The sequence below is a fragment of the Apostichopus japonicus genome, chromosome 17 (genome assembly GCF_037975245.1).
Source record: "Apostichopus japonicus isolate 1M-3 chromosome 17, ASM3797524v1, whole genome shotgun sequence".
Lineage (NCBI taxonomy): Eukaryota > Metazoa > Echinodermata > Holothuroidea > Aspidochirotida > Stichopodidae > Apostichopus > Apostichopus japonicus.
Window position 1 is genome coordinate 35268171 of NC_092577.1, and position 26587 is coordinate 35294757.

The 26587-nt window shown below is 37.3% G+C and overlaps 2 protein-coding genes across 4 annotated transcripts in view; one reads left to right on the forward strand and one right to left on the reverse strand.

Moving 5' to 3' along the window:
- Nucleotides 1-26495, reverse strand: LOC139984384 (WD repeat-containing protein 35-like). 2 transcript variants are annotated; one of them, XM_071998280.1, is made up of 26 exons: nucleotides 26348-26495; nucleotides 25375-25486; nucleotides 24748-24828; nucleotides 24238-24330; nucleotides 23326-23373; nucleotides 21954-22055; nucleotides 21063-21223; nucleotides 20774-20939; nucleotides 19851-19996; nucleotides 18156-18374; nucleotides 17576-17671; nucleotides 16599-16659; nucleotides 15685-15899; nucleotides 15209-15372; nucleotides 14224-14434; nucleotides 13612-13740; nucleotides 13038-13126; nucleotides 12227-12430; nucleotides 10774-11053; nucleotides 10005-10280; nucleotides 9300-9374; nucleotides 8266-8334; nucleotides 6095-6227; nucleotides 4543-4759; nucleotides 3950-4018; nucleotides 1-3339 (listed from the first exon to the last, which is right to left on the reverse strand). In XM_071998280.1, the coding sequence occupies exons 1-26, from the start codon at nucleotides 26369-26371 to the stop codon at nucleotides 3174-3176; spliced, it is 3606 nt and encodes a 1201-aa protein (XP_071854381.1). In that variant the 5' UTR covers nucleotides 26372-26495; the 3' UTR covers nucleotides 1-3173. The 2 variants fall into 2 exon arrangements, with proteins under 2 accessions (XP_071854381.1, XP_071854382.1); XM_071998281.1 differs by lacking the exon at nucleotides 23326-23373 and having other exon boundaries at nucleotides 26348-26494.
- The window catches only part of LOC139984392 (large ribosomal subunit protein eL30), a 52617-nt gene that overhangs the window by 20606 nt on the left and 5424 nt on the right, over nucleotides 1-26587 (forward strand). Inside the window, exon 1 of one of the 2 annotated variants that reach the window (XM_071998297.1) lies at nucleotides 26467-26563. The exons of the other annotated variant lie outside the window; for it this stretch is intronic. The gene's annotated coding sequence lies outside the window, so the exon portion shown is untranslated. Of the gene's footprint in view, nucleotides 1-26466; nucleotides 26564-26587 lie in introns of those variants that run through there. 2 annotated transcript variants of the gene reach the window in all.

Here is a 26587-nt window from a genome sequence, read left to right on the forward strand (position 1 = left end):
TTTATGAACTTACTTTTTGCTTTCAGTAGTAAACAAGAATGCAAAAATAATCTAAAAATTAATATCAAATCAGAAATACTTGATAAGATCAAGGCACACAGGGTCTTACATATTTACTTAATGGTTTGAAAAGATTGACAATATTCAACAAAGAAGAATAAAATATGTCACTATTCTTTCTCTGACTAAGTTAATGGCCTGTTTACATTATTCTTATCATAAATTCTTTCTCATTTCTTATTTTATCAACCACTTCCCTCAAAATAACTTTTGATATTATTTTCGAGTCGCGTGTTTTTGTATTAAAATTTCTTTGCTTGTCATTTTCTTGACGTTGTGGAAAATTAAATTTTCTCAACTTTTCTGCGAATTTTATTCATTATTTCTGCTTTACTTCTTAGTATCTGGTGATTATTCCAAAATGGTGCCGATGCTTAATACAGATTAATATCATCAAATTATTGGTTTATTAAAATTAATCAGATTCTTTGATAACTTTCTTCGTTTTTACTTTTCCCTTTTCGGCTCTTTCGTTTAATGTATGAGAAAAAGTAATATTCTATCAGATATATCAGGGTAAAATTAATTATGATTTTTGTTAAATTTTACATTTATTAATATAGAGAGAATAAAGAAAATGTGATGACCTGTGGAATACAGTATTATTCAATATAGCATTGTTCACATTCAATTCGGAGGTACACTACAAAAGAGCAATTTAACAGTTTTTAATTTGTTCTAAATTAAGTAACTTTTGTGGCATTCACCATATAAATTTTGTTTATGTACCATATGTGGCATTCAATGGGGAGGGGGGTTCCAGGAGGGCTCGTACTCCCCTGGTGAAGCATTTTCAGATTAAACATGTGGGTTAAAATATAATTTTTCTGCTCTTTAAATGGCAGTGAGTTCATTAAGTATTTATTCCGTAATATTTCAAGGTTCACGGAATATTTGAAATACTTTTATGGCCAATTTTTTTCATTGTTCATGAAGAAGTCACCATTTTTTTTCTTTTAACTGGATTTTGTACTAATATGCCTCAAATTTGTGGATATTATTTCTTATCAAGATTGCCAGTATTATAAACCTTGAGTGTAGCTTTATATAAAGAAAGTAGATCCCGTTTTGATTTGAGCAAAACGTTTTTGGGATATCACGACAATGAAAACATTATTTTTGCTTTGTTCATTTATGTCGGAGAGAGATTTGTGCCGTTTATCTTTTCAAGTGGTATATGCTATGATCTTAAATGTGTGTTTGCATGCCTCTCTCAAACCTGTCTTTTACACAACATGCATATGCATATCACTGTCTTGCTAAATAATATATTAACCAATCATATGCATATCATTATTCTTCTGCCCAATGCATATTCATGTAACCATAGTGATGTATTATTGTATGTTCAAGAGGGGGAAAAAATGAATATAAATAAAAAATTACAAAAAAACTTCAGACCAGGACATGCTGAAATTGTACATATGTTACACTTATGACAATTTAATAATAAAACAAAGATAGAAAATTAACTTTTTGTTTTGTTTTTATTTTCCTCAGAGTTTTCCTTTTCCTTTGAATTAGACAATTTCTTGTTACATTCGTTCACGACACCAAGCGGGTGAAAAAAGCCGCATGAATGAAATAAAATCAAAATAAATTTTTACAGTAAATTACTACAATTATTACTAATTATTATTATAGAAATATTGAATATCTACAGCATGAAAGACTTAGTAAATTTGGTGGACAAGGTCTTAATAAAACACAAGGTTTTAATCTTATCAAGGTGAAAACATGAACACACAAAATGCTACCAAACCTTCCCACATGAACTCTTAGTTAATGAATTCAACTCAAGAAGTTTTGACCTCAAATACACTTGAAAGGTTTAAATAATGGTCACTTATGGCCAAACAAACAATTTACTTCCACAAATTAAAAGTTTGTCCCTCATTCTTCTCAGTATCAAGAGATTAGTTAAGTTTAGAGGGAAGCTGTTATGACCTTTCGTTTTAAATTATTAATCGTATCAACCAGGTATCACCTAGAAATAATAAATTATAAACCTTAACAATTCTTTAATAGGACATTGTAATGACCCCAAAATTGCTAGCTGTAATAAAAAATTTTTTTTTTACTGCCTTCCAAATATTTAACTTCCATCAAATTTATTGAAATTAACCCAAATTGTACTGTTTAAGCACACCTTCCACTGCTAAACATTAAGAGAAGAAAAAAAGAAGTGAATTGTTGGTTTCATATAGCCCTAGAATTTATGAGGTTTTATATATTTAGTAAGGTGGATCCACCTACCAAAATTGAACTTCATCTAAGCTTTGTTAATCTCTTCTGGTCTATAATGATATTTGACCTCTGTGAAGATCTTGTACTTACTACAATGGATCCTCATGCCATGTATGCAATCCATCAAAGTTTTACTTTTTCAAGTTATCCTGTTTACAAAGTTTTATGATACTGATCTCAAGTGACATTTGACATCCACAGAATAATTAGAGATCAGTACAGTGGATCGACATACAAAGTTCAAAGGTGTACCTTTGGAGTAATTAAGTTTACAAACTTTTCGTACTTTTACCTCTGGTGACATCAAATGAACTTTGACCTCCAGAGAAAACAACATTGTTCTTGTACTATGTAGGCTGGATTCACATACCACGTATGAAGTTCATCCAAGCTTTACTGTTGTAGGAATCCAGTTTTACAAAGTTTTCATGATGAACTCAAACTGACCTTTGACCTTCACAGAGAAAACAATAGTGACCTTGTTCTCACTAAGGTGGATCCCACACACTAACTATGAAGTTAATTCTACGGTGTACTTCTTGAGTTAATAATAATAATAATATTGAGGATTTATACGGTTTATATGGTTCAGGCAGATACACACTACGCTGCCCTGATGGTGTTACTGAGAGATGTCATTACATCTGGCAAACATTGCTACTTAACCTCAGATGTTTAGCTATCTTCCAGACTGTCATACATACACACCAGGACACAGAATATTCCGTTAACATGTTTCACAAGTGTCTGTCATACCATACTTCCCCTATAGCATAAAACTGTCTCCAATAAATAATCAAATGGTAGTAGCCTTTATTGGAATATTAAAACCAATATATCTTGGAACATCTGAGTCTGGTCAAACTTTATACAGGTGTGTGGCACAGAGGACAAGATGAAAACTTTCTGATCTCGTTTTCGTGTGCTCTGTGTTTACAGGTTGAACACATCCAGAAACGATACTCCAAAAGAGGTCGTCCTGTCACTATACAGACTGGAAACTTTGTCTCGCAGCTTGGGCAAACCGTCGTCCTGTTGACAACAAATGACGGTTGAATTGATCAATAATTTGACGGGATTACCCTCTCAGACTTTAATCATGACAATATGTTATTCGTGGCGCCACATGATAATTAACGTGTCATAGTTCTGTGCTAGAATGTGTTCTTGTTTGTGTGTGTTCAATATATGTATACAGATAAACATCTAAAAGACAAACAGCAATGGTAAACAAACAGACACTGGGCTAAGAGATAAAAGATGCTAGGATTAAAAGAAGTGGGATATAAAGAAGGGACGAGGGAATAGGGACGAGGGATAAAGAGTCTAGGGATAAAGAGATTAGGAATAAAGAGAAGGGAATTAGGGATAAAGAAATAAGAGACTAGGGATAAATGGGAGAAGGGATAAAGAGAAGGGAACTAGGGATAAATAGTGGTGAAGGGGATAAACAGAAAGGGGCTAGGGATGTAGAGATAAGATACCAGGGATAAAGAGATTAGGGAAAAAGAGAAGGGAACTAGGGATTGATAGATAAGAGACTAGGGATAAATAGGAGAAGGGATAATGAGAAGGGAACTAGGGATAAGAGGAGAGACTAGGGGAAAGAGAATGCTATTAAAATTAGTTTTATTTATCTTACCAATCAAATATGTTTGTCTCACAGTTGGGACATTCTGCTTTACTGTTTCGTGCATCCTTCGGAGAATGTCTGGAGAAATGAAAATGAGAAGGGTTAGTCTATTTTAGATTCAGACTTAAAAATTGTTCCAAATTTCAGCAACATACAATTTGTTTTATTTAATCTGTTTTTTCATCACACATTAACAGTTTTGTTTGACTTATCATACATGTTAAACATTTGCTTTTGATATTCAACATGAAAGATTACCTATCAATTGAATCAGTTAATGGTATGAAACAGCATAACAGCAACACCAGGGTTTTCGAGCAACCAGAATCAATTATATATATTAGACAGACATTTTCTTCCATAAAACATGTGCTTAACAAATGAATGAGTAATACAGTTTACAAACTTGACAAACAGTTTCTTCTTTGAGCTTGTTCCTTCCATGACAACATAGATTAAACTGTAATTACACTGTTTATGTCACCATCATATAGTTGAAATCTGCTGATCATCTTAAAACAGGCAAATGTTCAGCCCCGAAATGCTTTTTCTTTTATTATTTTACGGGTTTTATTTGATTTTGTTGTTGTTTTTATTTTTACTTTGTAAATATCTGCATTGCCAGAGATTCGTAATGATCCCGCTGGTCGTCCGGTACCGACGAGGATGATTCCAGTTTTGACATGGCCTTGGAGCAGACTCCAAACGATCTATTGGCACAAGCCCCTAACCCAAGAAGCGAGTAAATATCCATGGGGTCTAGGATATCTTCGTAATCCATCAGTTGCAAGGCAGTCTTCATGCTCGCATCCACATAACCTGTGAAAAATTTAAAAAAATATGAACAAAAAAATAAAAAGTTCAAATCATCCCACATTTCGTGCCCCATTCGTAAACAAGCCGTACATCGGAAGAGTTTGAAAGCTGTTATTATTTGGCCCCAATCGTCAGCTCTGACTGACATTACTAAAAATATTCAAAAAGGAATTTCTCTTTGAGATTCCAAGCCTCCAAGTTATCCCCAGACGATTGAGAAGTGCTCAATTAGATAATTAAAGTTATCAGTGAGGGTAAAGGAATGCTCTGGGGGTAAATGGTAAAAGGCTTCTTGAAGTTTGAGCATAAATGACCATTTATCTGTTTTCTGGTATTTTTTCCTTGATGTCACTTTTGATGATATTTAACACTTTTGATGATTAAACTCCTAAAACCAAGCAGTAAAAAGTGTCTGCTATATGAAGAGCACAGACCATCTAAATCCTAGCTTCTCAACTTTCATTCTTACTCCTAGGTACAAGGAAGGAGTGTTCAAAGAACACACACAGCTGCAGGGAGTTTCACCGATAACCTCAGACATGGTTTGAGATTAAGCCAGGAAACCGTTGGTTTTCTTTCCTTTAGATGATTCTTTCAGGTTCATTTTTTTTTTGTCTTGACAAGCTTTATATTCAGCAAAATGTTAATGTGCACCCTTTTCTTAACATGTACCCCATGTTGCATGTGGAACCAAAGAGGACCTCATGCCTCACAACACCTGCCTCCCTCCACCCCCCCCCCTTGGCAGTTTCACTTTCCCCCTTGGGGTCTAAGTCAATCCAGTATGATTCTAGTTTACTGGTGCATGAATAGAGCTGATAATGAATGCTTAGTCCAAATGCAATATAAAATCAAGTTGCTATATCACAAAACGTATAGTAGTTTTTGTACACAGAACTGAAGACACCTTGACAAACCTCGGACGCTGAGAGGGCTGCAGTATAACCGCAGCCAGGCTGCGTAGGACAGTTTTTTGTGTCCCACGATTTTACACAATATGCACTATTAGTCTAGAGAGATAATCTCTATTACTTCATATTGATTCAGCACTGCTGCAGCAGATTTTGCAGCAACTCTTCTGTTTTGACTCAGTGTCTTAATACCTTTGATACAAGCAATATCAAGAAGTATTTGACAAATCCTTACCAAGTTTCAACCCTACATTACTCCCTGCATTAGATGCCACTAACTTGACTACTCCAGTCTTTTCATGCACCACTTTGAGGCAATTGTTTACAAAAACTTGAAATTAGAACCAAGTCTTCACAACACTGCACTTTTATTTCACCTTTCATATTGATAAGATGCACTAACAACACTCTTCAATAGTCTTCCTACCTTGGTATAATTGTCTCTGAGCCAGAAGAAAGAAGTGGTAAGCCTCTGCTCCCCTCCAGCAATTATCAATCATTCTGGTATCTGATGACGCCAGGGCTTCCTCCTCCAGTAGACCTGCTAGAGCTGAACTCGCCTGTAAGTCAAAAGACAAACCAGATGAAGGAATGTGTAAGAGATGTGGCAAACAATGCCAACTGACACTAGGGAGGGTGTGGGTAGAAGTCATGCAGGGGTGGGATATGGGTCAATCCAGAAAATAAGTCACAAGTTATTCATGTATGTGACATGCTCTCCCACTTTCTACAATTCTGTCTCTTGCCCACTCCCCCCCTCCCCCCTCCCACACAAAGTAGACCTGTCTTTCATTACACACCCAGTAGAGCCTTCTCTCATGTACACATGCAAGAGCTTCTCCTCTTTCCTCTCTCTCGCACACATACACGTAGCAGGGCCTCCCTCATTAAATCACACATGACACATAAAAACACTCCCTCTCCCAGCGTCCAAAAGACCCTCACTCTCTCCCATACTTATCAATCAGACCCTCTCTTTCATGTCTCTCTCTCTCACATGGCTGGATAGCTGCTCCTTTTTTTCCCACTGTTATATACATCCAAGAATCCCACTTCCTCACCCCCCCCCCTTTTCCAACTATCACAAACACATTTATGAAACCTTTCCCATCCTCTTTCTCACACACATATATGTAGCTAATAGACTTTCTGAAGAGCACATCCATCTAACCCACGAACCCCCTTTCCCCACCCTCCTGTCACATGTTCTAGATACCTGCTCCTCCCTCTCATCTATCACATGTACACATCCACCTAACCCCCCTCCCATCCCTCCACACCCTCCTGTCACAGGCTCTCATCTTTCACATGTACACATCCAGAAGATCGCTTCTATAAATCTCATATCTGTCATACAAAGTTACTTCCCCATTGTCTCCATCTGCTGTCATTGCACACTCCCTAGGCATCTAACCAATTATGTTTAATGTTTAAATTCCTCCTACAGGAAACATTACATCGGCTTGAGTTAAACATAGTTTTGACTTTTGATACGTAACAGAGGGACACTAGACTAATTACACTGATGTGAAACTAAATTGCTGATGCTTCAGATCTGTCAGGTGATAACTGCAAGTTACTATTGCTGGGAAGCTGCTATTAGGCAGTCATGAGGCAAGGCATAACCTTTTCTGTACCTTAATAATCATCCAATCTACCTGATCTTGGATAAACAATGTTTTGAAGAGGATAGCCCAGGTGAAAATTTATTTCAGGCCGATGAAAGAGCAATCATATATTCTAAGCATACTGGTGAAATTTGCAGTTAGTTCATACAAACAGTTTGAGAATTAAGAGGTAGCAAAACATTTGAATTTAACTTGAAGCAATCAGGTGCAATGTTATGAAAAAAACATTTTGACATATTTATGTGTATCTTTAAAATGTACATCCAACTACCTACCCTGAATTTGGGATACATCTCAATATAGATACACTACAGTAATTGCTACATTGTACACTTTTCGTATCCCCTATATACCCCTATATATCACCTGTATATCCCCTACATATAAGAAAAGTAGGAACCCTATCCAAACCAAAGTGAAAAAATAAAGCAAAACAAAACCTTTATATGACAATATGTACTTATGACATCATGCTTATTTTCTTGAAGTTCAATTTATGATAAACTCTGATAAGTCAATTTCATGACATATTCTATGAAGGTATTGCACACAAATTTCACAAGGATTATTTTTAAATGATGTGCTCCACACCTTATAATGAGCTCCACACCATGAAATGATGTGCTCCACACCTTAAAATGATGTGCTCCACACCATGACATGATGTGCTCCACACCATGAAATTAGTTCCATTCCATAATGTGCTGTGCTCCACACCTTCCAATGTTCCCACACCACAAATTGATGTGTTCCACACCATGAAATGATGTGCTCCACACCATGAAAGGATGACTTTAGGCAACTATGTAGTGCGTGGAAAAAAAAAAAAAACAATTGAGAGAGAGCTCTAGCAATGTTTCTATAAGCCATTCTGGTTTTCAAGATATACTGCTTTCAAATATACTAAAAACCTCTGTAATGGGCACACTCAATTTAATTTTTTAATTTGTCAGTAATAACTGACTTGTACCTCGGTTCTCTTTTGTGACTTGGTTTTCAGTTTAGATTGGACTTTCATCTGTTCGTGGTAGCTCTCGATCTGGAAATATTTAAGAAAGAAAAGGAAAAGATTCTTTAAAAAGTTTTTAAGGCCTCATCAACTACTCTACTTTTACATAGAGTTCTGCTCTACTTTTCTCTATGATGTTCTTGCTTGGCTCTGCTGTTCTTCTTGCATATTTACAGTAACCTGTACAACTCACTCACATAGGCCCACTAGCTTAGATAACAGTTATCTATTAACTAGTATCAGTTCCACTACATGTCAAGCAGTGACTGAACACATTACGGTTCATTCGAACCAGGTTTGTGGAACATTCAGTCCTCAGGAATTCACCGCACAAAAAAGTCAAAATGAAAAAAAGATATAGACAAAAATATAATTTAAAGAAAGAAAAAAAAGGTTGAAAGAAACAGGGGCAAAGAAAGAGAAAGAAAATGGTGACATCTGACTTTTCTTTTCATTATCAAGTACCATTATGTATCAAGAATGCTCGGTTGTCTGCTTCGTGAACGATAGCAGGAAATAGCTCGTACAAACTAACCTGTTCGCATGACATTCACTAAGTTTCTATGCAGATCACACGTAAGTTTCACACTATCATGCCCTATAACTGTCTACAGTAGTTTGCCCAATGCCATAAGTCTATAATCACTGGCTTTTGATAACATTGCCACACTATGAAGAGAGACCCAGAAATTCTCTGAATTGAAGGAAATCACTCAATATAAGTTAGTTATACGTTATTTCTCTCATTTTATCCAAACTGAAATCTTCTTTTCACTAATATATTTTGCAGCCTTGTCAAAGAACATGGTAATTGAGTAAAAATACCAGGACTTTGACATAAGTTTGAGGTGAGGGGCCCGTATGCTGACCCATGACCAGTCGTGTTGGACATGAGGCCTGTGTAACGTGCGTCTCAGAGGGCGTGGGCCATGGCCCACCAAGCATCTCCCTCCCTGGTGTCAGGGGGACCTGAAGCAACTAACTTAAATACCTACCAATAAGGCTGCCAGGACGTATATCTTCTTGCTTCTGAGCGGTTTGGTCTTTTGTTTAGATGCCTCCTGAGCAATCTGCAAAAGAAAAGAAAAAGCGTTTGTATGATTGTTCAGATAAATATAGGTCACTTAATAACTGGTAAGATGATAAATAAGACCCTTTGAATCTTTTAAAGGTGTCATCATTTTAGAAACTATAATAATACATGCTATGTGAAAAGCCACATTTTATTTTCGTTGCAAGCTTACATTATTCAGACTAAAATCATGTAACAGAAATACCATAACATTATTCAGACTAAAAACATGTAACAGAAATACCATTTTATCTAATTAATAAAAGATCAACATATCAGAATATTCCATTTGACAACTGGATTTATCCATTTAGGACTAATCGGGGGAAGGTAGGAATCAAACCCTGGACCTTACTGTGACGGACCTTAGTCCATTCAACTCAGCCAGAGATTCTGCTGTAGTGAATGCATATTATAGTCCATACCACTCTGCCACATCTTCTTTATTCACTCCAATCTAATCGATAGATTTACTCGATAGATACTCAGCCCTTGATAACTGTTTTCTTCATTTTTCATTATAATGCAGGAAATTGTGTATCCCAGAAGGTAAAATCTGCAGGTTTCTCACAATATAACAATGCTAAACTAGCCAGAGGGTCAGTCTGGTATGACATAAAGTAATTACCTGAAACATCAGTTTTGCTGCATCCAGAAAGTGGTTAGCTTTCTTGTAGAGTTCAATCGCTTGCAGTCTCTTATTTTTCTCTAATAAGTGGGTGGCATATTTGGCCAAAAGGCTGTCTATTTCTCGGATGTTGTGAGTCTTGGCCAGTTCGACGGCTTGATCCCACTGGTTCAGGTAGACGCAGCTATCGACAGCGCTCTTTATATCGTTACATTTCAGGTACGCTGTCACGGCTTCGGTGCACATACCCACACTGATGAACATCTTGGCGATGTCCTGTGTGAAGGGTTTACATTAAAAGTCATGTTATGTCTAATCAAAATAACTACACATCTACCTGATTTTCTGAAATTGCACAAGGACATGGCTACTAGAAGCAAATAGCATAGTAACAGCTATCAGACAGATCATTTTAAAACTAACAAAACTGACACCTCTAACCCCCTCCCCCACATCCATGTCCCAATTCATTCTTAAACCAGCATTTAAATGACTAAGCATGCAGCTGATCACATATGAAGCTGACCAAAGAATTTGTTTGAATTGGAACAATTTACAACAGTTCTCTGACTGTATCAGCGATGCCAAGTAACTTATTAGGTACCATGGGGACAGGGTAACTTTGGTAAAACAAACACAATTAGCATATCTTTGAATAAAAGTGAAGTGAAAAACAAAGAACGAAAATTAAGTTAAAATTTGCATTCCAGCAATTTTAATTAAATAAAACACTCAGTCCTGTTAGTGATTTTGATTTTCTGATTCTCACCGGTAATAGTTTATGATTCTCTGGTAGAGCGTCGGCCATTTTGTTGAGTCCATCAAAGTCTTCCATCATGTAATAACAATCAGCTAACCTCTCCTGGTTGTTACCCTGGACGTAGTAGGTCACTGCGTTGCTCCACTTCTGTCTATCCGCGTAGTAATCTCCGATGGCATTCCAGGCCTGTTGAAGCTGCGTGTCATCTCCGGTACCACCTCCAGACTTGAGCAGTTGGACCACTCGGAACCAATCTCCCAGCTTGATACGCAGGTTCACAGCCAGGTCTCTGGTTAAACATAAATATTCATGATGATGATGATGAATATTTATAATGCAAGTCAATACTTCAGCAAGTTAGGGAACAATTGTCGTCTACTAATACCACTCTATACTGTCTTTTCGTGTTATGCTTCAAAGCACTCATACTGACAGTACCGATAGTTCCTAACCTTGATCTGATTCTAATACCACTCAATACTGTCCTCTCATATTATGCTTCAAATCACTGGAACTGAAAGTATGAATAGTTCCTAACCTTTATCTGATTCTAATGCTAATACCACTCTAAACTGTCCTTTCATATCATGCTTCAAAGCACTAATACTGACAGTACAAATAGTTCCTAACCTTATATCTGATTCTAAAGCAATACCACTCTATACTGTCCTCCATTACCATGCTTCAAAGCACTTGTACTGACAGTACAAACAGTTCCTTAACCTTTATATGATTCTAATGCTAATACCACTCTATACTGTCCTCTCATATCATGCTTCAAAGCACTTGTACTGACAGTATGAAACAGTTCCTAAACCTTTATCTGATTCTAATACCACTCTATACTGTCCTCCCATATTATGCTTCAAAGCACTCATACTGACAGTATGAAACAGTTGCTAAACCTTTATCTGATTCTAATACCACTCTATACTGTCCTCCCATATTATGCTTCAAAAGAACTCGTTCAGACAGTATGAACGGTTCCTAACCTTCATGTGGATACTCATACTGCTCGTACTGTCAGTAAAAGTCCTTTAAAGTGCATGAAAGTACAGTATAGCAAGAATTGTCCCCAACTGTGGTATATATCTATGTAATGATAATTTGATGCTGATAATGAAAATTTATGATAACAATGAATAGTTATAACAATGAATATTTACGATGATGAATAATTTTGATGGTTAATCTAATACTTTACACCCTTACTACATAAACATAGTTCATAGGCCACTTGTCAGACATACAACTTATATTGACCAACTGTAAAAATTTATCTGATTAATAAAACATCCTGCAATGTGTTGATCCATTTAGTAGATCGTAAATTCTGCATTTCGGATCATTCGTTAGCATAATTTCACCCTTTGTGTTATCCAAGGAAAACCACTATGGTTATCATATTTTGTCTCTTTTAATTAAAACTATTGTAATAAATGTATAATCAATCAATCAATACCTTCGATCCATGTCCATGTACATTCTCTCAGCTTCTTCAAACCTCTTGAAGTAAGCAGCGACTTCAGCACTTCTCATCGTCTCGCTCTGTAGATTTTTAAGCCTCTTGACAAACTCGATGCCCTGGTAGTCTCGGCATCTCACAAACGCCTGCTCGGCCATCTTTAGGTCAAGGTTCTCTAACGCAGACTCGGCTAACAAACGCCTGGAGGGATGGCAAATGAAAAGCAGGAAGCTTTACAAACATTCTCCGATTCAGTTAGGTAACTTTGTCCAAATAGCGATAATTACAACATTCTGTAGTAACGCTATGATGTGATTTATGGCGTAACAGGTGATATAAGCTGGTAATTATAGACCAATTCTGCATGGTGTCAAACGTCCAATGCTGTAGTATGGCTGTACAACATTCTGTGCTAATGTCATGAAGGGATTTCTGTATTAACATGTGTATTGAAAATTAGTTATGTAATGAGTCAAAATTGTCCAAAGCTGAGTGGGCTGCAGCTTGACTGCAGCCCAGCTGTATAGGACATTATCTATTGTACTCTGTATTTCCAGGCCAGACATGAATGCATACTTGTCCAAGGCTATTTGTTTCTCATAGTAAACCACATTTTCAAAGTATAAACAGAGGTGTAGGAATAAACGTCTGGTTGGGGTACACAGTTACTAGCTGCGGTTAAGGGGGCCGCCATGGGTGGTGTCCTGTTGACGACGTACTGCTCAAACTGTGCTACTTAAATACTTTTAAATGGAATTAAACCTAGCAAATCTTAAGAGTCATTCTTGACTGGAGTCACCAATCTCACCATAGTCTGGGATGTGGGTTATCCTCTATGAACTGGGCTGCATCTTCGATTCCAACCTTCTCCAGCAGATCTCTGGTGTCTCGTAAACTCTGTCAAAATTCAGGAGAGAAAAAAAAAATCATAATTTGCCATTTAATAAGAGGAAGAATTGTTGGGTACATTTTCTTCCTTCTTGGTTTACTTTGCTCCATCAAATTATGAGCAACTTCGGAAAAAAAAAATGCAAATTGAAGTGAAATGGATTTTAAGTGGTGAGAAATTATGGGACTGAAAAACACCCCCCCCCCCTCCCCAATAAAAAACAAATGTCAATTTCAGAAGTGGCAAGTGAATTGGGAAATTAAAGACAATGGAAATGAACAATGGGCTAATAGCCCCAGGGTTATTTGTTTGAATCCTGGTCTAGCCATAAATTTCTTTGTTTGTTTTTCATTAATTTGCTTAAATTTGTTTCAAAGCCAAAGAGAAGAATTTGAAATTACGGTGACTTTAGAACTTGCAATGGTTTGGGAAATACTCTCCGTATATAATGGATTAGTACAAATGTTGGCAGTTATTTTAGAAGAGGTCTTACCTTAATATCGATTTCCAACACTGATTCTCGATTTGGGTGTTCGGGATCTCTCATAATTTCATCCAATAGGACGGACTTGATCTGAAGATCCTCAAACTTACAGATGTAACCGGAGCTCAACAAAGGTTCCTGACGGAAGAATAAGAAGCACAAACATTACAGTGAAATGAAACAATGGTAATTGGTCACCAAACCAACCAACCCAAAAAATCAATCAAAATCAATCAAAAGAATACATAAATAAACAACAAAACAAATATGTAGATGATAGATGCATTGCAATGCGCATTTGCAATTAACTCCTGGTCCACGTACACGCACTTGTTATGGAGATCGTGCCTTTTCTGTCGCTGCGCCTTCTCTTTGGAACGAACTCCCACTTCACGTTCGTGACTCTCCCTCTCTTTTTATTTTCAAGAGACAACTTAAACATTTTTGTTTGATTCCTAGTTTCTTTCTTCTTGGTTTCCTTTGTCTCTTTCTTACTTTGTAAAGCGCTTTGAAATGCTGTATTAAGCGCTATATAAATGTACTTTATTATTATAATAGATAGATGGATGGGTGGACAGATGGGTGAAAACTTGACAAATCTGATCGGTTCTGTTTTGTTACCTCTGGGTCCAGGTTCCTAAAGATATACATCCTGGTCTTTTCCATCATCGCAAAGAGCTCAGAGTTGTCCTCCGCCCATTTCATGTCCCAAACGTCCTTCCTCTCGAAGTCCAACTGCTGACCTATGACCTCTTGACCCTCGGGATTGACCCAACGAGACTCCAGGTCAAAGAATGTCAAGATACCTGATATGTCGATGATTGCTAGACGGCTTCAGAGATGACAGAGAGGGGGAGAGTGATTTATAACCTGATTAAAGTCAACATATTTATCGAAGAGAACAGTCTGTACAATTCAAAAGCATTTTTCTTTTCTAGTGAGAGTTCACTTACAGTTAACACAGTGAATATTTAGTAGAGGTAACAAGCTGCAAAAGAACCTGTAATAGTCATTCATACAACAAGTTACAGATATGGAGTGGTAGTAGCACCCTATGAGTGGAATGAAAATAAATTAATTTTCTCCATTAAAACACTGTAATATGTTCCTTGGGAGGCAATTACCTGTAGCCTACCACACAATGTGTGTTTACTAAGTATCCTAGCTGTACAGGTTCCTAAAACTTTGGTTACCATGCGCCCCCAGTACTTGGCATTGGCCCGTTCTTGCAATGAAAATATATTGTCCCGCTGGCAACTAAACTGTCCCCATTTTCTAAAAGGCGTCTGTAACTTTGTGGATGAGAAATCACAGCTTTTACGATACGCAAGAGTAAGCATGTTGTTCGCATCACGTGACCAATCGGAAGCATGATATGATAGGACGCAGTGTCCCACTTCTCAAGGAAAGACATACGGTAACCGCTCTTACAATGAGTAATGTCACAGTTATAACAAACAAACTAGCATAGTACTTGATGCAACCAATAAACATGTTACATGCCCCATAGCTCAAAAGATCAAATGATTTGTTCTGAGGTGAAACTCTTGACAAACCCAAACTACATGAGAACTGTCTAGTTGCTATGGTAATGGGATATATTTACCTTGAATTGCAATTAAGAGCCAGGGCATGAGGACGGTAGTTTATGATGTGTTTGTTGACCAGAGCTACATGAGGGAGAGAATAACAGTTCAACGTCCCCGATTCCCGACCAATCACCAGCAGCTTGTCAGATGCACAGATGCAACAGATGGCGTCAGATGTCGGCTGTTGGGATCAAGATACAAGAAGGAACATGAATTTAAAGGTGAGAACTTTTTCAATCAAAGCAACATTCAATGGAAGTTGCTACCAAAACTGCTTATCTACCACACGGGACAAACTAACCATTATTTCTATTGTTTTTTTCAAATAAATATGTATTATTTTTTCGATGACGACACATTGAAACACCCATAACTCTTTCTTTTCAATATTTTTGTGCATCCATCATGTGTTACTGTTCCTTTCGATGCTTCGTAAGGAAGAGGTCTACATTAATTATAAGCTCTGTGCAAAAAGGTATCGTTAAACACGTACTGCAAAAGCTTTGCTGAAATCTGGCATCCCTTCCCCTGCCCCCGACGGGGTGTCGTCGATGTGGTACACCTTCTCCCTCCCGTCCTTCTTCCTTGCCATGGCGGTGTTGACCTCCATCGCTGTCAACTTCTTAGCAGAATTAAACTGCCAAATGTAAAACGCTTCCCTTGATGCTGCGATGATGTGAGTTTTGGTGATGGTGACGAACAACGGTTCTGGAGCCAACAAAAAAATGACATTTGTAACAAGTTTTAATTACCATGAAAAATAAATGAAGTAATTTCAAGAGAGTTTCATAATGTTGTGTGAGTTTTATTTTAATATCTTCTCTTTTTGACCTGTATGTTCTTGTCTTTGTAAAAGTAATCAATTAATGTATCATCATTTAGTATTATCATGGAACATTAATGTTATGGATGAATCTGTTGACAAAGGCCTAGAATTTTCCAATGCTTAGTCACTTGCTAAAAGATGCCAGGGCTTAAAAAAATCTACTGGCTAAAGTCAAGTTCACACTGGCCTTTTTCTTATATTAAAACACACATCAGTTACTGTCCAGGCCTTTGAGAGTAGACTATTAATAATTTCTGTAAAAAAAGCAGTAATACAGGGACTATGTCGATTATTTGGCTGGTGATTGTTAACCAACTTACCATGTCTTTAAGTTCTGAATGTCTACTGGTAGAAAATCATCAGTGACTGTTTTTATGTGTATATATGTCTTTGATCAGCATGAGTTGTTATGTTTACAATTATTATTTATGCAAATCTCTTTGGTTTGAATTAAACTTCAACGGGAATAAATCTAGCATCGCTTTCCAACACGGGAGTTAAAACAATGTTTTCAATTCAGTTAATGAAACCAGTGATCTATTTAACGAACAGATATGGCTCTAAAAGATGATAAGACTCACCAATGTCGATATACTTTGACTCCAGAGGAGTGCCGATGGAGTTACACAACACCAATACATACTGAAATTAGAAACAAAATGAAAACAAAACCGATAAATTATGGAAGCAAGATAATCTCTGATGAAAAGGGTTTTTTCCAGCATTGCCTACAAAATATACCAAATAATGTTCAAACATAGTAAAAATTCACCCAGAATTTTATCATTTGCTCCCAGAAATCATTGTTTACATCACTGAGAATTTATTTCATTTGACCCATCTCAATGTCCAAGGCTATATTGGAAGGTCAGATCCTACGTTTTGGACATGTTTAGGCAATTTTGAGCAAACAAACGTTTAAGAAATGATACAACCTGACCTCTGCATCCATGTTCCCAAACAATTCCCTTGGTGACCCGAGTCAGGATTCCCTAGACTAGCTACTACTTTTAAATTTCGATGGCTTAAAATCACCCAGTGTATACTCCATGGTGGTTAGTGATTTAACTGCACATTGATTGATCTGATTGAAAATTGACTGATTTGACTGCAATCGGTTGCACACTGATAGAAAGTTAGTCAACGACAGGGACAAACACACATATATCAAATTAATGATACAAATCACCTCACGAAAGGCAGAAAGTTTACAATCGGATTCCAGCGGAAATATTGTTTTAACGTTCAAAGTTTCTTTTCTTTTATTGCTTTCTGCTATGATAAAACTTGGCACTCCATTTTGTGGGTTGAAACCTATTGTTTGGTAAATATGGCTCTAAGCAATGTAGAAAGATCATCATTTGGGCACTGTGTCCATAAATTAAGCTGCAGCAACTGGGAAATCCAGGCAGCAAATACCAAATCAAACAATAGAGATTATCTCAACAGTCCAGCAGTGGCTTTTGTGTGAAAACTGTACAGCAGAAAAGATTTCACGACTCGCAGCCTGGCTGCGGAATGCTGCAGCCCCCTGGGCACCCTTTCTCTTGTTTCTCACCAGTTGTCTGGTTGCATCCTCTGCTCTTGTTGCCAGAGCGCAGTGGTCACCAAAAGCTGTCACAGATAGGAGGTTACGAACATACTTCACAGTTTTCTGTTTGTGAAAGAGAGAGAGATTATGGTAAATAATCTCAACAATTTTCACAAAAATTCAAACTTTGTATCAAGAATATAAACACTTACAAAATTGGAATATTACATGGTCACAATGTGTTTGCAAACAAGCTTTCAATACGTAGAGGTATTGGGAAAATACCTTGCAAATTGCTATTAGAAGGTATTACAATGCCAGAAAAATGTGCCACCTATATGGAAGACAAACTATTCTGTGATTTGAGCAATTTGAGTCGTTAGGTGGTTGCCTAGTCCTTGGATGGGTAGGCTCTCTGTCTTTAACTATTTAACTTGATCTTACCTTCTGTAGTTATTAATTGTAAATATGAATATAGTTTTATATATATATTTGAATTTCTTATGATGTGCTAGTATCGAAATTTCCGATTTTATGGAGCAATAAAGTTTTACTAACTTACTTACTTCCTGATGCACCATTAAATTTCATTCTAAACTACACTTACTTCAGAATTCTTACAGTCCCAGAATACCACACAGTGTTCAACTTTCTCTGGTTTGGTGTATGTGTAGACTACGGTGTTGGCACAGTAGCCCCATCTGTAGTCAGGTCGGATGTTAGCAAAGTAAATGAAGCTATCCACCGCTAGAGCGATGCGGAGCCCGCCACCCTCCCAGGACACGGCTGTTATCTCCCTACCTGGTACCTTCAAGGTTCTCAGATGCTGCATGGACAAAAAGACAATAGACATACATGCATGATTGTGATAAGAATGGTTACAGGAGAAGGTTAAACACACATTGGTCTAATGTCTCCTGAGAGAGTGGCGGAGCGTCCATACAGTCAGGGGGGGCGGATGCCCCCCTGAAGGACTCAAATGGACTGCTGACGCCCTTTTCAGCTTTTTACCACTTTTTACTTATTGGCGATTATTGACTTTTTTATTGCACTCTCATATACCTATTGGCATTTGTCACATTATCTGCAAATTAGCAAGGCCGAGAAAGGTTCATTTCCGGCGATCTAGGCAGTATCTTTACTCAAAAAATTTCTGTACGCTCCGCGCCAACCTGGGTGGCGCTCCGCTTAGATAGTGTCGAAAGCGCCCCTACAGACCATTCTCGCCCCCCTGACCAATACCCCTAGCTCTGCCACTGTCCTGAGAATACAGTTCGTAGATGTTTCGGCAGCACACAACCCAGCATCTTCCTTTAGGACTGAGCAACAACATACCAGATCCCATCAGGAACGATGCTCACAATGCATTTCAGCTATCTTGAACTAGAGACTTGAGGTTAAACACACAACGTAATTGATCTCCATCGGCAAACTACAAAAAACTTTATATAAATTTTCCTGCTTCTGGAAATGTCCTGTGACCCAACTAAAAGTCTTTGCAACCCACTTTTGGGTGATGTACCATAGTTGGGAGACCATCACATGAAAAGCTATTAACATTAAGACAAGGTTACTACTACTGTAGGCAAGCCCAGAGGAGGAGAATGAGTCCAGTATAGCAAAATGTAGTTACAGATATAAAGAGAAGAGAAGGGGGAAGAGAGAAACCTTTGTTTTAATTTAAACTATCAGAATAGAGGAAGAAACAAACTTGAACATTCTGAAGAGAGGAATCATTGTCTAGGATTTGAGTATTTTGAAACATCGAAAAGTATAAGTAACAATGTTCAAGGAATGAGACAAGATAATTTAACAAGATGAGAAAGTAATAAAGTATATTTTTACATCCATTTGATGGAATAATATATCTTGTTTCTCAAATGTGTCATGTTTATTCATATTTTTATTAAGAAACGTCTCATGCCGGTAATCTGACCTAGTTTCGAATGAGATGTAACAGAAGTGTTGAAACCACCATCGATCCCAGAAAATACACACACAGCTTGCTACCGTCAGTAATTAACACTAGTGTACAGTCAATACCTGCATACAGCTACGGTCAATACCCACAACACAGTGTACATAGCAGCGATGGACATCTCAGGTCTAGATAAAATATAAAAAGGTATCACGTTTCATTTCTGTCTGCATTTTGTAGTGACAAGAAGAAAAAGTCACTTGCAAGCAACGGAACTTAAACTTTTTCAGAGCGCGGCACACGGTTTGGGGCAAGTCTTCATTTGCCTTTAAGAGCTTAGTGTTACAATGCTTGCTCTAGTTGAGACCACACGGGAGTGCTCACCTCTCCGAAGGGACTGTAAAACTGGACTACATTGACATCTTTGTCTTGAGTCGTAGATCGCTGAGAACCTGCCACTGCGAGTGCTGATCCTCTGTGGTTCCACTGGGCTTTCACAATGGTCATGCCAGTATCTATGAGAACTGGATCTGTAAAGATATACCAGGAATATGAAGCTAATCATTTTATACTTTCTGGTTCAGTAAGAAGGGAGAAAAATCTGAGGATGATACAGGAACATGAATGTATTTGGAGGGTGCATGGAACTAATCTGCTTCATATTTTACACCCGAGATATGAGACAGGAAAATTAGCAGGACATTAATTGACAATATTGCAACCTCCTTAGCACACCAAAAATGAAACACGATGAATCTTTGGTTGATGTAGCCTGCTTCACAACAAGAGTAAAACATTCCTCCGATTCCTCAGATTATCAAACAGTCACGGAAGGAAAATCAAGCCTTTTGTTTTTCAAGTCTTGTAAACCAGTATTGTACTGGGTCATGACTCATCTTACTTCATTTAAGACAAAATGGGTCTCGAACAATTTTGGAAATAATACAGTGACTCAAGTCCAAAACTTGACTCAGAAGGCAAATTACTGGGAAAGACTTGGATCGACCCTCAAATAAAGCCACTCATAACAACTCTGTTCTTACAACCGCTAGGTTTGTCCTCTTCAGAAGAAATGAAAAAACAGACTCCCCCATTCTATGTCCATGTACAGACCTACATTTCAAACAGAGGGCGGCCAATCCCAATATGAAGGGACATCAATCCATCTCCGTGCCACATAATAAAACAAACTAGGGGCCTAGGTTTGGCCTTCAAGACTACAGATTGGCCAACTTTTGTCCTAAAGTATTTTCTTTTTCAGATGAAATCGCTCAAGATTAAAATCAATAATTTTTGGGTAAACTCACTGTCGTCTTGTTCGTGCATCATGATCTGTGCTCGTCCGTTATCGAAGCAGACGGCCAAAGTCGGGCAATCTGGTTCGACGTATCCAAGGCGACCGTTGTACCAATCAATGGCTGCGATGTTAGCTGCACCTGTGGCATTGGCCAAACACTGTGCTTGAAGTTTGGTCTAGAGGTGGAAATTGGTAGGAAAAATTAACTTTAATTCAAGGCTTCTCGTAGAGCAGTTTTTAAATAAATGAAGTAGTATTTCTGTTCGAGTTTTTGCAAACAAAAAGACCGAGATACTCACACAAAAATTGCCCTGGTTATCAAAGATATGTATCTCTCCGTTACTCATACCAAATAGGAGCATCTTACTATCAGGTGACCATGCCACATGACACAGAGTGTTTCCCTTCAGCTCTTTGCCCCAGATACGGTTACCGTCCACAGAGCCTACGATGACGGCACCTACAAACACGAACAGAGAAGAAAGAGACAGGTATTCAGTTACATTTCATCTTCACTACCAGTAAAAACATGTGATTCAATCAACCTCTATATAGGTGCAAGTCAAATACAGAAATTATTTATAAGAACCGGAAGAGAAGACAAAATACTGGCTGTAGAAGGAGTCTAAACAGTTATCTGAGTTGTCCATTCCATTGTTCATTGTTAATTCTATTGATCAATTCCATGGGGGTAGGGTTGGGGTATGGGGGGGGTTGGAGGTCTCAGTCTAAACCACAGTACATTACTTTTACTGGTTTTGTGTAAAAGTAAGTTTGGCCTGACGTTTCGATCCTAGCAGGATCTTCTTCAGAAGCTAAATTTTAGCCTCTGAAGAAGATCCTGCTAGGATCGAAACCTCAGGCCAACTTTCTTTACACATTCTCCTACACAGGCTCTCTAGTGGATAAGCAGTTTGCTAACAGTTTTATTTGATTTTGATTTTGACTGGTTTTGACAGATTAATGTTCATGTCTTTCAATCAACATTCATAAACCAAATTGGCCTCCTCAAAGATTATACACATTATGAGGTTCACAGCGCTTAATATTAATCCGACGTCTGCCATCTTCAACCAGCTGGTTAGCAGAACAACAGGACCATTTGGTTAATCCAACGCATATGTGGACGGCCTGGTTTGCGTTTGCAGCCGTACGGTGTCTTTGAAGTCAATGTAAATAAATCAACGTACCGTCTTCGTAGACTATGCATATACGTTGTCCGTCTCCTGTCCACGCCATGCTGGTCACCACGGACTTGTTACGGTTGTTTATCATCTCTTCATACCAGTAGCCTGAATATAAACAAAACAACAAAACAAAAGTTTAGCAATCCTCTACATTCAGTTGTTTCATGAAAATCAATCAAAGATGAAAAAATAGTTTCTAGAAGAAAGCCATTATAGAGATATCTATTTTTATAGAACTTGTGATGTTGATACATAATCACAAATAATGTTATTTTTTATGTAGGTGTATGGTAAGAATTTACTTTCAAGTCAAGGGGAGGGAGGTAGGGAGGAGGGGGGGAAGGTGGGTATAAACTTATGTCATCCTCAATGACATAATGTACTTTATTAATAATAATATGGACAAAGAGACCGAGGTTGACTTATAAGGTCAGGAGACATTTGCAGCTGAGCCACATGGTCAGGAATTTGCTGCCCATTGTTATACAAATTAGTTGTATGCTGAGACTTGTGTTACAGGCAGCACTGCCCTTTCATTTTATATTGTAATGTTAGTGGTAGATAGCTTTTGTTGTCTAATGATGAGTTTCATCATTTCAAATCTGCGAGTATCAGTTAAGATGACACCTTGCTGTTTTCCCTCAAAGACCCCCTCTTACTGCTGTTTCCCTTAAAGACCCCCTCTTTCTACCCAATTGTTGCTACTGTTTCCCTCAAAGGCCCCCTCTTACTGCCAATTGCTACTGTTTTCCCTCAAAGACCCCCTCTTCTGTGGACAACCAATATTGCAATTTTTACATCATTATAATGGGTTGTCGCTTGGGATCAGCCCCAACTCACGGTGGAATGATTGGTGAACCAAGGACTATTAATCCTGAAGACCCTAGTTCAAATCCACTTTCATTATGATAGCAACTACAAAATAGTTACTCAAGATAAAAACCAAAGAAACTCGAAAACAAAAGCAAATCATTTAGTAACAAAAAGAAAGCAAAATAACAAAAACTAAAAAAAAAGAAAAGGAAAAAAATTATGAAAATTTAGAAACACTGAACAAATAACATTCAGCAACTTTGGATGTAAAATAACGAAGATGAAAATGCCATAAGATATGACCTAGAGGCCCCTCCCCTCTGGCCCACCCCAAAACCATTGTTCACCACCGCTCACCGCTGAAATTGTGGTAACCAACATGTAGTAACACTTGTTCAAATGTGCAATAATAAAAACAAATATATGCAACTCAAAAAACTATAACAGTAATTTTTTTGAGGAAAAAAAAATCAAAAGCCATTGTTTAATAAGGAAACCTCACAAAACTTTAAATTTCAAAACTGTTGTTATTGTAGAGAATTTGAACAAATTCGTGTCTTACTACATGATGGCCCCTTAGTTAGTCTGTATATTTTGTCCACTCCAAGGACTAAAAAAAGAGCAAAACACAATAATTTGTCAAGATGTCTCTCCAGGGAAAAGGGGGATGAGAGGAAGGCTGACCCACACCCCTCAAGCTTAAATAGAGCTGACCTGTACTGATTTCCAATGTAACTTGTGCAATCTCACTATTTGAAAAAAATATAGATAGAACTAAATTGACAAATTTTCCTTCTTTACATCAAAATTTGATCCCTTTCCCTCATACAAACCTTAGGGATGTAATTTGATCACGCCCGGAAATGAAATCCTGCGAAAGGATTTCAGTAGGATTGTCAGATAGGTTCCTTGTGTATCATCTTTTCAACTTCTTCGGACTTTTTTATTAAGTTGACTTTTAACTAATTACTTTATTTGTTTCTGCTGGTAAGTATACGACTCTTATCGAAACTAAAGGCTACAAAATGTCAGTTCATTACAATTAAACCCTGCAAAGTTTCATATCAATATTTTAGAGTGGGAAATATACTTACACTTTTCTAATTTATGATCTATTGCATGTATACATATTATTAAAGTTTGTGGCTCATTTGTGAAGATCTTTATCAAGTCATGGCCCTCAAACATGAGCGGAAATGACAGCTCTTAAAATTATCTTTAAAAATTTTTCACAAGTGGTGTAAAGTCATGCAAATACATGCTCAGCTGGAACCCTACAATAGAACTGCTAAGGGCACGCCATATGTGATAGGCTTTTTAATGGTTATTGTGTAGCATTAGTTGCACTTAGTCGATCACTGCATCAATCTTTTAACAAACTTAATATCGGTTTGACTTAAAAATGCCCATATTCGAAATGCTTTTATCCAGCTTTTCAGTTCTTATGTGTTTGGTGAATGACCTTTGACCTTACCTTTGTAAAACATCCAGACAATGATGAGACCACACTGATCACTAGTAGTGAGCTTCTGAAAGTGTGAGTTCCATATAACACACTGTACGGTACCTAACAGAAGAGCATAACATTATATAAGAAAATAAATTATATTATTAGCTACGGAAATCTACCCATTATTTGACTGACGATTGTAAACTGACTAACCATGTGTTTAAGTTCTTACTGTCCACCTGCAGAAAATTGCCAGCACCATTTTTTTTACTGGCAAAATGGCAACCTTTAGATGTCATTTTAGCCAGGATTTAGGCCAAATTTTGAGACCTTAATAATCAGATATGTAAATCTGTAGCTTCCACTTACAAGGTATAAATTATTGTTTACAAATTGAATAGTTGCTTTGAAGAAATATAAATTATGTTCATCACAGAGAAATAAGAATGCAAATGTCCTTGCTACACAATTCTGCAATTGTGTAGCAATGGCCAATTTTCTTATTCTATACCAGATTAACTAATCCCTACTTACCTCCATGTCCTTCCAGGGTCTGGTTCATTGATAAGTTACTGGGAGCAGCTAATCCCCTAGCACCAGTTTCCTTACCACTTCCTACAAGTTCAAACAAAACAAAAAGTTTAAACAGGACAAGAAGATATCTGAGATTCTATTTCAATCCTAATTTGTAGAAAAGTACTGGTTGTCTCCTTAGCAACCAGGGACTTTCCACAGAAACAGAAAGATTAAAGTTCAATAATTGGTACAATCCAATTCATTCAAGGTTTATGAAAATCCAACCACTCAAATAACAGGTGTGTGATCGGGGTGACTCTATTTAAAGGTTAAATTACATCAGTTTGCATTTAATCTAATACTGCAGCCATTTCTTTCCAAGGCATATATTACTAGTAATATATCAGATTTACCAAGTTGCATAATTTCAGGGAAAAACCACATCCTCATGTAGCATTTCGTATTGCAATGATACTAATTTTTCAAATTTTGTGATAACTTGTAAATGCATTTGGATGATCTCATCAGGACAATTCAGCTGATAAAGTCTTGGTTTTTTTTCTTCTAATTTGTCAATATGACTGTTTGTTGGAAAATGATCTAATTCTATAAGTATGCATGATTCTTTTCCCAAGTTCAGCTTACCTGAGTCCAGTTTGAGTACTTTAAGCAGTCCATGTTCACCACCACAGGCAATATAGCCATGCTCTTTGTTCCAAGATACACTCTGGAGTTTGATATTATTAGGAATGGCTATCTGTAAAATAAATTGGAAGTTACAAAACACGATATTTGGCCTACCTCAAAATTTGTATGTCACATATTCTACTAATTCACATCTTGAAGGTTCAAGGTTCTAGTGTACTGTTAAAAATGGATAGATTTAAAGAAGCAGGGATAAAACAACATTTTAAATATTTAATTGCGTGGACCCATTGCCAAAATTATGTCTGTGGTTGGCAAGAAATTCAACATATTTCATTATCAATTGTTAATGGTGCTTCCATGACATGAACTGCAAAAGAAAAACTACACAGAAGATCTGACATTTTACAGCAAAGCATGTAAGTTAATGTTCGACTTACTCATTTCGTGACATTGCCTTACTAACGAAGAAAACAGTAAAGTGATGTACACTGTCAAGTGTCCATACACTTAGCTTTTTCTTATCCTAACAATGCATCAAACTTAAGATACTTGTTAAGAACAGTCACTCAGGAAAGAGCCTGGGCCAGAAAACCAAAAAACTTCACAATACCTCAGCCCCTGTCACCTTACAAATTACACTATCACGATATTACATAAAACGTGTTTCACAATGGCCTTTAGAAAGGGACTAACCTAAGATATTGACCCTAAGCATAGCCTATCCCTAAGACTCTAGGCTATTGGGGTTGGGAAATGGGCATTGTCATGTGCAGACTAGTCTAAAAAATAAAAATGTACATTGGGGCCTGCACAGAGCCTAATGTTAACCACATACGTTATCTTCCATTGAAACCGGCTAGCCTATGTCAGCGTTCATTTCCATGGAGAGTGTAAACATGATGGGTCAAGCTATATTTTGCTAAGAACATTCTCAAATTTTTTAGAAAGAAAGGGAAAACAGAAAAAATACCTTTTTGCTCAAATAAACAAACATAGTGGTCTTTATTCAATACAAATCATAGCTGACAAAATAATATGAGGTTGTTTCTGCTTTCTTTGAACGACAGGCAAGAATTGCAGACAGTTCCGAGCAGAGGAATGTAATGAATATTTAGTAGTTGATGAATAATGTTTCCAAAATCTTTCTATCATTGCGCCCTCTTTATTTTCGTGTCTGTCTGTTGAGGTACGAGAAAATGATGTTAAAATT

What these genes read in the sequence shown, in the direction of transcription:
- LOC139984384 (XM_071998280.1), bottom strand. Translation starts at nt 26,371, where the DNA reads ATGTTTGTTTATTTGAGCAAAAAG. An exon ending in TGTTGGAAATCGATATTAAG is followed by an intron (nt 13,127 to 13,611) that starts GTAAGACCTCTT and finishes GAATTTTGACAG; the next exon opens with AGTTTACGAGACACCAGAGA. An exon ending in CAGCAAAACTGATGTTTCAG is followed by an intron (nt 9,375 to 10,004) that starts GTAATTACTTTA and finishes TTTCTTTTGCAG; the next exon opens with ATTGCTCAGGAGGCATCTAA.